We start from the raw sequence: 15,900 nt of genomic DNA, 5'->3' as shown, positions 1-15,900 counted from the left end.
AGGTGTGAATGCAACCTCAATGTTCAGCACAGCTGGACTCAGACTGGAAGAGAAAGGGACAAGCTTTGTGAGCCACGCAGCTTCTATTGCATTGTCCAGTGTTGTCAGTTGGCTCTTACTAAAAGAGACAAGAGTGATGACTTCATCCTTTAGTTTTTGCTTCTTCAACAATAAGCAGGCTGGGGATAGATCCTTAACCACAGAAAGAGAAGGACCTGAGTATTACAAATCCATCGGCAGGTTAAAAAAAACAATTCACATATGCTGTATGTATTTCAATAGCTATTTGAATGGAACACATCTTTACCAATCATGGTAAGCTTTTATTTACGGTGCCTGGCTTGTTCCCATACAGAACAATATCTGCGCAGATTTTCCATGTTTTTGCAAGTGTCAGATATCCACTGGGGCACAGTGGCTCAGAAGTTTAGCAAATCTGCCTTGCAGCACTGGGATCTCCTGCAAGGGGTTTGCTCATTCTCCCTGTGCTTGTGATAGTATTCTGTGGGTGCTCAGGTTTCCTCGCCACGCTCCCAATACTAACCAGTATGTAAAAGCAGTAGTGAACCGTCCAAAAAAAAAAACAATACTTACCTGCATTCAGAGCCCTTCAGCGCAGAGCTGTTGCAGAACCCCTAGTGCTTTCATCTTCACCCGGCTTTCTTAACGGGTTTGTGGGCTTTAGGCTGTCTGAATAGCCGGGGCTTCGATGATGGCATGGCGCTCTGCTTTCAGCAGTATACTGTGTGCCCTAAATGCACAGCATCAGTGCGCATGCACGTGTGACATTATCGGCTATTGTGATGTGAATATCTCTTAAACACTGAACGTTTAGGTGATACTTGTGCCTACAGGTAAGTCTGATTGTAAGCTTACTTGTAGGTATGTACAAGTGGCGAGAAGAGACTTTACTACCACTTTTAACTGACTCTTGTCCAAATATATGTGTGTGTGTGTTAGAGACCTTACATTTTAAGCTCCTTCGGACTGACGTGAGTGTGCAATAAACTGTGTAAATTGTCAGCGCTATATAAATACCTGTAATACATAACATAAATGTGGCTGTAGTTACATACTGCAGTCTCAGGACCTATGTAAATGATTCAGTGCTTAGTGTAAATTACGGCTTTTTGTGTCAACTCTATACATAATTTTCTGCGTTTGTTAAACCAAATCATATATGGGAATTCAAAGCAGATCTAAAAAACACACACTCAAATGTATTTTTACTAGCAGTAGTAGTCAAATACAGTGCCTTGAAAAAGTATGCATAACCTTTGAAATTTTCCAAATTTTGCCATGTTACAACTAAAAACGTAAATGTATTTTATGTGATAGACTAACACAAAGTGGCGCATAATTGTGAAGTGGAATGAAAATTGATAAAATGGTTTTCAACATTTTTCACAAATAAATATGTGAAAAGTGTGCACTTGTATTCGGCCTCTTAATACTTTCACTGCAATTATAGCTGCAAGTCTTTTTGGGGATGTCTCTTCCAGCTTTGCACAGCTAATGAGTGACATTTTTGCTCATTCTTTGCAAAATAGCCCAAGCTCTGTCACATTGGATGGAGAGCATCTATGAACAGCAATTTTCAAGTCTTGCCACAGATTGTCAACTGGATTTAGGTCTGGACTTTGACTGGGCCATTCTAACACATGAATATGCTTTGATCCAAGCCATTCTATTGTAGCTCTGGCTGTAGGTTTAGGGTCGTTGTCCTGTTTGAAGATGAACCTCTAGCTCAGTTTCAAGTCTTTAACAGACTCTAAGGCTACTTTAACACTAGGGTGGTGAGAGTGTCGGCAGTTTAAGCGTCGCTTTACCATCATTTTAGTGGCACTTTTCGACCGCTAGCAGCCAAAGAAGGGGTTAATAGTGCTCCCTCAGAAGGTGTTTCTCCTTGTAATTACACCTTCTGAGGGACATATCCATCCACACCTGTAAGCCGGGAGGAGAAGGAAGTAGTAAGGAGATATCCAGGAATACACACAGGACCACTTACGAACTCGGCGTTCGTTGGAGATAGGCCCACTATTCATGGCCTCTAGGTGAGTGCATGTCTATGGGATTCATCTTCCATTCCCAAGTGCCCTCACAGTACTATGCCATTATTCTTCTACTGTTTTCTTTACATGTCAATCTGACGCTGAGTCCTTCAGCTACATATAAACGTTGCTGCATCTACTTGAGTTTACCCCTGTGGAGCTTTGTTTGGCTGTCCGTGCTATAGCCGTGAGGTGAGCATTTAGGAACCACAGGAGGTGTTTGCACTGAAGTTTTTTCCCCCAACACTGAAGTTTGGACTTTTTCTTTGGGAGCACCGTTATACAAGACTCTTTTTTCTTATAAACATTTTTTTATGCCATTTTGTTTTACTTTTGCACTATGTGTTTGATATTTCACGGCTATGTGTCATCACTTGTAACCATTTGTATTGTTTTTTGGTTCACATTGTGTTCATTTATATGCTTGTTTGAGCACCTTCTAAGTTTGCACTAATAGTTTATGCTGTTCTGCTTATATATTTGTCCACCACGCACCTCATTATTAGATACACATTACACTTAATGGTCCATTTACTCACGCTGTGAGTTTTGTACCTTCTTTCTTCCTGTTTAGTTTTCACAGCGCAGACACCATTACCTCATTATATATTTTCACTTTTCTGGCAAGGACAGACTACCAGGTGTTTGCAGCAGTGTCCCCTAGCTGCAGTCCCCGATAGCGCAGGAGCCCTTTCTATACAGTGCTCGCAAAGTGCCACTGCCTAAGCAGCGCTGCCAGCTCCTAAACCACCCCTAAGATCCTGCTTGCAAGACTTTTTTTTAACAACCTGCAAGCACACCACTCCAGTGTGAAAGCACTCGGGTTTCACACTGGAGTGACAGGAGAGGCACTTTACAGGTGCTATTTTTAGCGCTAAAACTCATGTAAAGCGACTCAGTGTGAAAGTGGCCCAATAGGTTTTCTTCTAAGATTGTCCTGTATTTGGGTCTATCCATCTTCCCATCAACTCAGACCAGCCTCCCTGTCCCGGCTGAAGAAAAGCATCCCCACAACATAATACTACTACCACCAAGTTTCACGGTGGGGACAGTGTGTTCAAGGTGATCTGCAGTGTTAGCATTCCAGCACACATAGCGATTTGCTTTTAGGCCAAAAAGTTCAAGTTTGGTCTCATCTGACTAAGCACCAGGGAAGGTGTGAAACACATTAGCTGTTCTACATTTGTACCCCCATTGCTGCATGGATTGTCATATTTAGATTATGGATCAATAAAAGGTGATTTTATGGGAGTGCGGCCATCCAGATCTTTCACCATATGCTTCCTGATGCATGCAGGGCTAGCATCCTTTCCATGTGCAGAGGTAGTGGAGCAGAGGGATTTCATTACCTGGAGCAGTCTATTTCTTGACCAGAGCCCCTTCCTCCACATATTTGCTGTGTTCCCCACATGGCTTCTCACAAACTGCAAACGGACTTAATAATGATGGCTTTTTTCTTGCCACTGTTCCATAAATGCCAGATTTGTGGACAGATTCTCCCACCTGAGCCGTGGATCTCTGCAGCTTCTCCAGAGTTACCATGGGCCTCTTGGCTGCTTCCCTCATGAATGCTGTCCTTGCCTGGCCTGTCAGTTTAGGTGGACAGCAATATCTTGGTAGGTTTGCAGTTGTACCAAACGCTTTCCATTTTCGGATGCTGGATTAAACAATGCTCCGTGAGATGTTCAAAGCTTGGGATATTTTTTTTGTAACCTAACCATTCTGTAATCTTCTCCACAACTTTATTCCTGACCTGTCTGGTCTGTTCCTTGGCCTTCATCATGTGGTTTGTTCACTCAGGTTGTCCAACGCCCCTTTCACACTTTACCGCCAATTTCAGTCGGGCGGTATACACACCACTCCTTCACCGCTCCAAAGATGGGGCTAGCAGGACTTGTTTTTACCATCCTGCAAGCGCACCGCTCCAGTGTGAAAGACCTTGGGGCTTTCACACTGGAGACACAGCAGCGGCTGTTTAGGGTTGGTTTGCTGGCGCTATTTTTAGCGCAATAGCGCCAGAAAACCGTTCCAGTGTGAAAGGGGTCTAAAAAACCTCTTCACAGAACAGCTGTATTTATACTGAGGTTAAATTACACACAGGTGGACTCTATTTACCAATTAGGGGACTTTTGAAGGCAATTGGTTCCACTAGATTTTAGTTTGGGGTATCAGAGCAAAAAGGGAGCTGAATGCAAATGCACACCACACTTTTGAGATATTTATTGGTAAAAAAAAGATTTGAAAAACATTTATCATTTTCCTTCACAATTATGTATCACTTTGTGTTGGTCTATCAAAAAAAAATCCCAATAAAATACATTTACACTGTTAGCTGTAACATTACAAAATGTGGAAAATTTTAAGGGGTATGAATACTTTTTTAAGGCACAGTATGTCTCTATATTTGTTTTCTGTAAGAGGAAGAAACAGCATTTAAAGAAAATCAAGGCTCTTTTACTTTGTACATGCTTACAGGAAGGGAATACTCAGGGATGAAACCAAAAATGTGCTTCTGCTTCACCATTTGGTCACACGCTGAGGTGGGTTCTGGACTAGACTTATTGCTTAACTGCAGTGCAGTTTTGAGAAAAGTCCACAACATTGCCATGCTGTCTGGCAGGATGCCTGGATCACACAACTGGCTAAACTGATTTACAAACATCTGAAATTACCATACATGTATTTCAACTGCGTATTTAGTGGTTTGCCTGGAGTTCAGATTTAAAAATAAAAAATAAAATAAAAAAATCTACATTTGGCAATCTGCATTTCGACTTAAAGCGACACTAAAGATAAATTAAAAAACTAAAATAAAAAATAACAAACATGTTATACTTGCCTCCACTGTGTGGCTCGTTTTGCACACAGTGGCCCCCGATCCACGTCTTCTGGGGTCCCTAGGCAGCTGTCATTGCTCCCCCTCCGCAAGAGCTTTCCACCTTCATGTGAGCGAGCTCGCATGGTGGAAAGCTCTTGCGGGCGCGCTCCCGAGATACAGCAGCGGGCATAGCTGCTGACTGTATCACTTGGCCCCGCCCCCGGCACGCCGCGTCATCGGATGTGATTGACAGCAGCGCCAGCCAATGGCTGCGCTGCTATCAATCCGTCCAACCTAGCCAATCAACAGCCAGGCCGGGAAACCAAAGAGGATGACGGGGATGAGCGCGGGACTTTCGAGCGGTGCTGTCGGATGTTTTTTCACCTTAATGCATAGGATGCATTAAGGTGAAAAAATATTTACCTTTACAACCCCTTTAAAAGGGGTTATAAACCTTTGTGTGTTTTCACCTTAATGTATCCCATGCATTAAGGTGAAAAAACACCTTGCACTCTCTGCCCCCCCCGAGCCTTCGTTTTACTTACCTGAGGCCCGAACTTCCATGGGCGCGATCCCGCGTCGCTTTCCAAATGGCTTGTCGGATCTTCATTGGTTAGATTGCTAGCAGCGCAGCCATTGGCTCCCACTGCGGTCAATCAAATCCAATGACGCGGCGCGCCAGAGTCATACACTCGGTGGCTATGGTCGCTGATTGTATCACACAGGAGCGTGCTCGCAAGGTAACCGCCTCGGGAGAGTTTCCCAGAGGGGGTTAGCTCTTGTGGGGAGGAGCCGCAGTGGGACCCCAGAAGAGGACGATCAGGGCCACTCTGTGCAAAATGAACTGCACAGTAAAGGTAAGTTTGACATGTTAAAAAAAAAAAAAAACTGAACCTATGGTACCACTTTAAGCTACGCTAATTTTCAGCATGTATACACTGAGGATAATAGTATACCAGTTTATTATAAAAAGACAGGCCAACAATCTCAGTGAAACCTAATTCTAAGCTGCTGCATCTGAAGAGACCTATAAGGCAATCTTTAAGCGGGTACAAAAAAGAATTATCACTCATGCATGAACAACATATTTACAATACAATTAAATGAAGCAATATACTTTATTACAGAGGCAAAGCCAAGAGAATGAGCACAAATCCTCTTATCATATATAGAAAAACTCAATTACTGTACCTCTATCCTCTAGAGGGTTATTTGCAAGGTTTATAGTATGAAGTCCTGAGTTTGGATTGTTTGCAAGGGCACTGGACAACTTCTGTGCAAAATCTCTGTAGAAATAAAACAGGTCAAAGATATGAAAACGGTCTGCATAATGAAAGAAGTTGGGGGTAATCTGTCATGCCCCGGCAACAGCTTTCTGGTGATCAGATGGAATATACTTTTACAAAAATATATTTATTCGTGACTTGCTCTGGAAAATAAACCATAGACTTTTTAAACTGTATACCCACTGTATATTTCCAAACAAAATAGTATATGCAGTAATTATGTTTTTGTGCATTGAGAACTTTTATAGTGCGTTTGTCATGTAACAATCAAAAAAATATAAATGGTTTTTAAAAAATTTCACAAATGAATATGTGAAAAGGGTGGCGTCTACCTGTGTGTAATTTAATCTCAATATAAATACAGCTGTTCTGTGAAGCCCTCAGAGGTTTGTTAGAGAACAATAGAGAACAAACAGCACCATGAAGGCCAAAGAACAAACCAGACAGGCCAGAGATACAGTTGTGAAGAACTTTAAAGCAGAGTTGGGTTATAAAAAAAATATCCCAAGCTATGAACACTTCATGGAGCACTGTTCAATCCATCATCTGAAAATGGAAAACTGAAAACCTACCCAAGACATGGCAGTCCACTAAAACCAACAGGCCGGGAAAGGAGAGCATTAATCAGAGAAGCAGCCAAGAGGCCCATGGTAACTCTGGAGGAGCTGCAGAGATCCACAGCTCAAGTGGGAGAATCTGTCCACAGGACAATTATTAGTCGTGCACTCCACAAATCTGGCCTTTATGGAAGAGTGGCAAGAAGAAAGCCATTGTTAAAAGAAGGCTGTAAGAAGTTCCGTTCGCAGTTTGCGAGAAACCATGTGGGGGACACATCAAATATGTGGAAAAAGGTGCTCTGGTCAGATGAGACCAAAATTGAACTTTTTGGCCTAAAAGCAAAACGTTATGTGTGGCGGAAAACTAACACTGCACATCACTCTGAACACACCATCCCCATCGTGAAACATGGTGGTGGCAGCATCATGTTGTGGGGATGCTTTTCTTCAGCAGGGACAGGGAAGCTGGTCAGAGTTTATGGGATGATGGATGGAGCCAAATACAGGGCAATCTTAGAAGAAAATCTAAGTCTGAAAAAGACTTAAGACTGGGGTGGAGGTTCACCTTCCAGCAGGACAACGACCCTAAACATACATACAGCCAGAGCTACAATGGAATGGTTTAGATCAAAGCATATTCATGTGTTAGAATGGCCCAGTCAAAGTCCAGACTTAAATCCAATTGCGAATCTTTGGTAAGACTTGAAAATTGCTGTTCACAGACATTCTCTATCCAATCTGACAGAGCTTGAGCTATTTTGCAAAGAAGAATGGGCAAAAATTTCACTCTAGATGTGCAAAGCTGGTAGAGATATAACCAAAAAGACTTGCAGCTGTAATTGCAGCAAAAGGGGTTCTATAAAGTATTGAACTCAGGGGAGCTGAATACAAATGCACGCCACACTTTTCACATATTTATTTGTAAAAAAAATTAAAAAACATTTATCATTTTCCTTCCAATTCCACGTCACTTTTTGTTGGTCTATCACATAAAATCCCAATAAAATACATTTACATTTTTTGGTAGGAATACTTTTTCAAGTCACTGTATGTACTCTTATTATTATTTTAGTATATGCAGTAATCTACAATTTTGTAATCTACAATGTTTACTTTTTTTGCCTTTTATACCGTAAATTTGTGTTTGTTCATTCCTTACAAAAGTGAAACAGATTTTGAGGGCGCAAATGCATCAAAGAGGAATATCAGTGTACAGTAGGTGTTTGTGATATTGTTCTTTTAGCACGACAGCGTCGCGCTGATACTCGGCGACAGGGTGCCGAGATCTCGCCGACATCTTGCACTCACTGGAATAGTGACAGCACATCCCAGCAAGCGCGTCATAGAAGCGACGGGAGATCCGACTTGGATTCCCGCCAATTCTACACGTGTGCGGCGTTTGCTATGAATCCTGAGGGGGAAGTCCCCGCCGGATTTTAAATAAAAATCCGGCATGGGTCCCCCCTCAGGAGCATACCGGGCCCTTAGGTCTGTTATGGGTTGTACGTGGGTACTGTAGGTATCACATGGGTAGGTACAGAGCATGATGGGACTGTGAGGCCTATATAGGTCCGATGCAAGGCGCGCATCCGTCATTTCAGCGTCCTCCTGGACCGGCGAGTCAACATCGGGAGAAGAAGAGAAGTGAAGAACATGACGTCACAGCGCGGAAGAAGAACTCACAGCACGGAAGAAGACGTACAGCACGGAAGAAGGGACCGGACTGCGAGACGAAGAACCGGGGTGCGACGAGTCAACAGCGGAGAGCGGCGAGACCCCCCGGATAGCGGAGAAGACCCGTCGGGATAGCGTAAGAAGAAGAGCCCCGCCGAAGACGCCGGAGGAAACCCGCCGGGGGGGTGGGGGCTTTTTTAAAAGTGGAAGAGAACCAGACGGCGGCCCCCACCCACCCGAAGACGTCAAAGAAGAAGCCCCCCCTGGTAAAAGAGCTAATAAAGAAGACAGGGGGCGGCCTCCGGAGCAGACTAATAAAATATTTTAATACACTGTGTGGTTTATTTGTGTTTTTACCACTTTTCTTGCAGGTGAATGGGTAGGGGTACGATGTACCCCATACTCATTCACTTAGGGTGGGGGGCCGGTATCTGGGGGCCCCCTTATTAAAGGGGGCTCCCAGATTCCGATAAGCCTCCCGCCCGCATACCCCGACAACCAAAGGCCAGGGTTGTCGGGAAGGGGCCCTGTCCTCATCAACATGGGGACAGGGTGCTCTGAGGTGGGGGGGCCGCAGTGCGCCCCCCTGCCCCAGAGCACCCAACCCCCCATGTTGAGGGCATGCAGCCTGGTACGGCTCAGGAGGGGGGGGGGGCGCTCGCTCGTCCCCACTCCCTTCCTGGCTGGCCGGGTAGCGTGCTTTGGATACGGGTCTGGTATGGATCGTAGGGGGACCCCCTACGCCGTTTTTTTCGGCGTAGGGGGGCTCTCCTTACAACCCATAACAGACCTAAGGGCCCGGTATGCTCCTGAGGGGGGGACCCATGCCGGATTTTTATTTAAAATCCGGCGGGGACTTCCCCCTCAGGATTCATAGCAAACGCCGCACACGTGTAGAATTGGCGGGAATCCAAGTCGGATCTCCCGTCGCTTCTATGACGGCTCTGTCTCCATCGCGGCAAGCCAGCTCGGCGCTGGCTCCCGCGATGGGGCTCGTAGGTGCTCAATCTCGCCGAGAAAGAGAGCGAGATTGACACAAAATCGGGTTCACCTACTGTATAATACACATATTTTAAAGTGTTAGTAAACCGATATAAGTAAAAACTATCAATAAATGCTGTACATATTTACTCAGTCAATATGGAATTTATTTTCTGTATTCTGCAAAAAAACTGGGTGATCATGCTGTTCTCTATCTGCACAGTTGGCAGCTAGTGCACATGCTCAGTTTTCAGTGAGTTTCTATGCTGAGCATTTTCTCCCTATCACATCTGAGCAGCCCATGTGATTGAGTCACACATGTGGGCGTATACACTCTGTTAAATGACAGCCCACGCCCTCCCTCCTCCTCCATGAACACTAACCAGCTAAACATATGAGCACGATTTTATATCCAATCTGTCCACTGCAATATTGCAGTCCCGATAAAAATCGCAGATCACCGCCATTGCTAGTAAAAGAAATTATAATAAAAATGCCATATATCTATCCCCTATTTTGTAGACACTATGGGCCAAATCCACAAAGAAATTGCGGATCTTAGTTTTAGGCAGAAAAGTTACACTGGCGCAATTTTAGTATTTTTGGTAGCGATCCACAGAGCACTTACCTCTAAAATTGCGCCAGTGTAGCTGATCTCCTTGCATCTCAAGCGATCCCTAATTAAAATGGGCGATTCCCATTTAAATTAGGGCGCGCTCCCGCGCCGGACGGACTGCGCATGCGTGTGACGTCATTTTTCCCGACGTGCATCGTGCATACGTAGTTTACGTCGGGCTTTGTGGATAGCGACGGGTTCGTAAAGTTGCGACGGGAAAAAAAAAAAGTTACGCGACGGGAAAAAAAAATCAAATTTAAAAAAAAAACGCGGCGATCGAAAAAAAGGTATGGTTTTGCATGGTCTACTAAAGTTAGTCCATATAAAACCAACCTTAGTTTTGCGCAAGCAAATTCGTAACTTACGCAAATCACACAATGCCTAAAGCTTTGTGGATCTCCGTAAGTACTAATTTGCATACGCAAGGAGGGATTTCGACTCGAAATGCCCCCAGCGGCGGATGCGGTACTGCATCCGAAGATTCAACAGCGTAACTAAATTACGGATGTCGGATCTTCTGCCTAACTTGGGAAAAATCCTTTTGAGGATCGCTCCCAAAGTTAGGCACAGAGATACGCAGGCGGAACAGCAGTTCCGCCTGCGTATCTCTTTTGTGGATTTGGCCCTATAAATTTTGCACAAACCAAACAAACATACGCTTATTGCGATTTTTTACCAAAAATACGTAGAAGAATACATATCGGCCTAAGCTGAGGATTTTGTTTTTTAAATTGGTATATTTATTATAGCAAAAAGTAAAAGATATTGTGGGTTATTTATGTAGTGCCCTGCAACTTTCATAGCTGGTGCTGCCTTAAATTTAGAGGGTGGTCAGAGATTTAGTTGCCTCTGGCCGTGTTGTTTTGTCAAATTTGGGCCTCCGTTCCAGCCATGGCTGTACTGTGAGTGACCACTATTGTTGTCTGGGGTGCCTGTACCACCCTAGGCCGAAGGTTGCAGCAGTCAAGTCAGGGTGTGTTGGGTGTTTTTCCTCAGTAGCCAATCTGTGGGGGTTGATCGCCTCGCTGTGAATGCTGGGGTAGAGTACTTAACCTCCCTAGCGGTCGTCGATCACTGGTCTGTCGACCCACCACCCCCATGTGTGGCCCCCTCATGGCCGGGGGTGCGTGTTCAAGTGTTTCTGGCTCCGGGACCACGTTGGTCCAGGGTTGTGATCTATGTAGGCCTGGTAGTCAGACTGGGTCTACAATTGCAGAATGGTCCTGTGCTGTCCGTCCTGAGGGAGGAAGCCGCCCGATGAAGAACCTGTCTGGGAGAGCACCAAGCACGAGGCTGGTATCTCAGTAGAGGCCTTGAACTTCATCGAAGAACGCACCATTACTGAAAGGCTGAATTATGGTCGCCTGTCAGTTCTGAATTTACCCAAGATTATTCAAGAGAGATCTGGGTGCTTAATCCTGTGTTGAGAAGGATTCTGGACTGAATACATCTCCACCTTCGGGAAGGTCTGTGGCAGAGACTTTACTAAAGTTTCCGTGTGACACCCTGGCTGCTAGGCTGGTGAGAGAGGCCTATCCAGGTGCACAGTACCCATTCTGGCTAGAGTGGCGACGAGAGTTTATCGCTGGAAGCAGGATTGTTTCCGAACAAATTTATACACCTGACTACCTACTATCCTTTCTACCTCTTCAACTACTACTTTTATTATTTTACCCCGTTGGGTAATAAAGCACAGAAAAGACACCTAAAGTGTGGACATTGCAGTTCTTCTCAGCTCTCATTGTGTACCCTAGACGGCAAAGGAATAAAGGTAACATGCCACCCAAAACAAACCAGCAGCTCCTTCGGGGGTAGTGTTACATTTACGAAAGGCAAATCCACTTTGCACTACAAGTGCAAACTACAAGTGCAAAGTGCACTTGAAATTGCACTAAAAAGTGCACTTGAAAGTGCAGTCTCTGTAAATCTGAGGGGTAGATCTAAAATGAGGGGAAGCTCTGCTGATTTTATCATCCAATCATGTGTAAGCTAAAATGCTGTCTTTTATTTTCCTTGCATGTCTCCCTTGGATCTACAGCAACTGCACTTCCAAGTGCACTTTCAGTGCAATTTCAAGTGCACTTTGCACGTGTAGTGCAAAGTGGATATGCCTTTAGTAAATGACCTCCATTGTGTTTTTTTCAAAAAGTTGTTTATAGCAATAAAAAACCTTCTGCCTTTAGAACCACTTTAACTAGATCTGGCTACCAGTTATTTGTTTTATAATCACATCATTAGTAACCACTTAAAAGGTTCTCAAACAAATTAAAGAGGCTTTTAAACACACTTACAATCGAAGTCCAGCATTTTCTAAAACCAGCTCTTCCAACCGACTAGACCTGCTTGCCACACGTAGAATCTGATCACAAACGTCATTAGACTGGAAAGTAAGTTAAATTAAGACAGATCAGCTCACATACCAATAAAAACACTAGATATACAATATGTATGAAACATTCTGGAAGATGTCTTTCAAGCATGAAAATGTTTCTTACCAGTTTCAGATCTTTCGATGATAGCTTTGTAAACCATTGATTGTACTCTAAAGCTGCTACAATAGGTATCAAATCTCTGTAGAGGAATATACAAAAAAAGTGGCTATACTACTACAGTAAATTGCAATAGGATAAAAATACAGTAATAAAATATACATATTTAAAGAATGGCTGCAAACAGATAACACATTTGTAATTTTATGAAAAAGTTGATTCGAGATACTCAAAAAGTTAAAAATCAACCAAACTTAATTTTTATGTGCAAACTAAACCCCTGTTTTTAACGTGAACTGGTAGACTGCAATATTCCGTTTGTTAAAGCTGGCTGGTAAGTTGAGCTGAGAATTTCTTTGTGGTTGTTTGACATGTGTCGGCCTTCCATGTGATCCTTGCTGTTAAGGCCAGTATGGCCCCGTACACACAAACGGTTTTCTCGGCAGAATTCAGCAAGAAACTCGATGGGAGACGTATTCTGCCGAGAAAACCGGCCGTGTGTACACTTTTCGCCGAGAAACCCATTGGGAAACTCGTCGAGCCAAAAAGAGAGCATGTTCTCTATTTCCTCGTTGGGCAATGGGAACATTTGGCTCGACGAGTTTTTTGACAGCCGAACAAGGAACTCGACGAGCAAAACGATGTGTTTTGCCCATCGAGTTTTTCGGTCGTGTGTACGGGGCCTTATAGGTTGGGGCAGTTGCCATTTGTTTGAAGAAATTATCTACTTTCCTACATGATTATAAATACTTTTACCAATCTAACATTTACTAAAGAGATGTAACATGTCAAACATAAGTCAAATATCAAATTAAACATAATCATCACTTTCATCTGTGTGTGACAATACCACTTGATTATAAAAAATAGGTTCATTGCCTTTATAATATCAAAGTCTGAACATTTTTCTTGCAAAGTTAGTAACTCATTAATGAGGATTGGTTTACTTTGAAAAGTAAGACCTCATACTTATGGGGCATTTTATTTCATGCCCCATGCAGGGTGGTCTTTCACTGGCATGGGGATGCACAGGTGTTGTGTAAATCTCCGTACCAGCAGTCACATTGCCGTTTTTTTGTTTGCAGCGACAGCAGGGGCACAGATGCTGCACCCAATATGACATGTGTGTAGGTGCACGGCCCTGAATGCACGCAGGTGCAATTGAGACCGTGCATCCACATGGATGTCACATTGTAGCTGTATGCTTTCAGCTGCTGCATCCTAATTGACAGGTATGCATCTGTGCTGGTAAACCTGGTCCTGAACGGGGATTGGACAGATTAAAAAAATAATAAATTAGGTGTCAGTATCTACCTTTTCATAACAACATACTGAAGAGTTTTTACGAATTGTATCTGCATTAAAATTGGAAAGTATATTTTTTCCCCAAAAATCGTGTTTGAAATAAAAAATTGCAAAACCCACCAATTTATTCTCTAGGGCCTCTGACTTTCCTTTTCCTCTGATCTAAAAATATATATATATGTTTGGGGGTTCAAAATAATTTTAGAGCAAAAAATACTGAATGATACATGTGAACAAAAGGTGTCAGAAAATGTCTTTTCGCCAAATGTTTTTTAATAGGTTTCAAGGAGACTGCTAATGTAAAACATTTTTTTTAGGGTGGACCTTTGCTTTAACCCTATTGTTTAGATGTGCAGGTTGTGAATTGCATAGTGAATCTAAATACTGTAGATATGGTAGTCAGCAGCAACCACAACTAGTCCAATCTGCAACATTGATTGAATTTCTATTTGTTTTCTAGCCTTATTTAAAAGTTGCATTATTAAATACTAGGGTCAGTATGAGCAATGTAACTTGTTGCAACGTGAAAAAACTCTAACATATTTATTAACAGCAATGGAAATAAACTGTGTTTTACTGAATGAAAGAGGAAGTTGCAACAACTCTGTAAACATCAGCTACTCATAAATTAGCTTGGTTTTTAAAGCACAGGTTAAACAAACTAAAAAACACTTATTAAAGATTGTTACACAAGTCTTTCATTTAATTGCCACTACAGCTTGTCATATCCTGATCATTGCCTAACAAAGCAATGTGCATAATCTTTGACCTTGCCAATATGAAAATGTAAATGTGTTCCTTTTCAATAGTAGGAAAACGTCTTGTCAAATGTCCCTTCCTCAACAGGGAACGCTTCAGGGAATGCTATTCTTTTTTAAATCAGTCGACTTGTTATACTAGTAACAAGACATATAATTAGGATGTCATACAAGCTAATTTGTATAAATTACTTTGGCACGTGCCCTATCAAGGTCTACGAACAGGATTACATAAACAAGGCATTTCTCCTGACCTTGAATGCAATCATGCAATAATGATGTCTCACTAAAACACACACATACATATGATAGATAGATAGATAGATAGATAGATAGATAGATAGATAGATAGATAGATAGATAGATAGATAGATAGATAGATAGATAGGATATTATAATAATTTATGTTTTTTTATATATATTCTTTTTTAGTTCAGTGAAGATTCTCAAATTTGTCAATTTTCGGTGAAGCTTTATGAGGCCATTTTGGGAATATAAATCTCTCTCTCTCTATCTATCAGATATATATATTGTAAGGGGTTAGCTCGGTAGCGGGGTGTGTGACCCCTTGGATGGGTTTACCACACACTGAATTTATACAGACAGGCAGTCGAAGACGGTTGAAAACAACGATTTTGGTTTATTCTTTCATCTTGCTGGAAACAAGTGCAAGCATCCAAACAGCATGAACAAAATCAAACATAAAATAAACCCTGGCCACTTTGGGCGTCTACCTTCCACACAGGAACCTATCTATGCAGTCTGGCTCAGCCTAGTGCTGGGCAGACAGTGCTGGTCATACAGCAGAAAAACAATAGTCTTTTGATTTTTATCACACAGAAAAATCAATCCTCTCCTCACCTCCTCAGAAGACTTTCAGTACTGCTCTCCTTACTCAGAAAGCCTCAGCAAGCAGCAAATCAGTGGTAATCCTCTGGAGGCCTTAATTGACTCATTCTGAACAGCTGGAGTCTTCCAACGCCCTTAAACCTTTTCTGGCTGCTTCTGCAGCCGACGGCTAATAGCAATTGGTGTCTTGTCTAAACAAGGCAGAAATGTATGTCCCGTCTGTGACAACACCCACAGATTTACTTGACTTCCTGTCACAATATATATATATATATATATATATATATATATATATATATATATATTTTTTTTTTTTTCATGCCTTTGTTCACAGGAAACTTCATAACCACATGCTGTTCCATGCATGCACTAACACTGTTGTCTGCCATCTTGATTAACAATCACTGGACTGGCCCGCAACATGCCAATCAATAATAGGACACAATTGCCACTTACTACTGTGTGTGGTACCGCCATGCTAGCATTGCTTTTTATACCTGTAAACTTAAAAGTCCC

At 42.6% G+C, this 15,900-nt stretch overlaps 1 protein-coding gene across 4 annotated transcripts in view; it reads right to left on the bottom strand.

The window, feature by feature from the left end:
- The window catches only part of CARMIL1 (capping protein regulator and myosin 1 linker 1), a 376,378-nt gene that overhangs the window by 156,990 nt on the left and 203,488 nt on the right, over window positions 1-15,900 (bottom strand). For all 4 annotated transcript variants that reach the window (XM_040353821.1, XM_040353823.1, XM_040353822.1 and 1 more), the window contains exons 9-11: window positions 12,479-12,554; window positions 12,275-12,363; window positions 6,061-6,155 (exon numbers count right to left, since the gene is read on the bottom strand). In XM_040353821.1, coding sequence (XP_040209755.1) covers window positions 6,061-6,155; window positions 12,275-12,363; window positions 12,479-12,554 — 260 coding nt within the window. The remainder of the gene's footprint in view (window positions 1-6,060; window positions 6,156-12,274; window positions 12,364-12,478; window positions 12,555-15,900) is intronic.

This window comes from Rana temporaria, chromosome 5, assembly GCF_905171775.1.
Source record: "Rana temporaria chromosome 5, aRanTem1.1, whole genome shotgun sequence".
In the NCBI taxonomy this organism is placed as follows: Eukaryota; Metazoa; Chordata; class Amphibia; order Anura; family Ranidae; genus Rana; species Rana temporaria.
The sequence above is the reverse complement of the archived record's forward strand: the minus strand, read 5'-3'. Positions and strand labels throughout refer to the sequence as shown.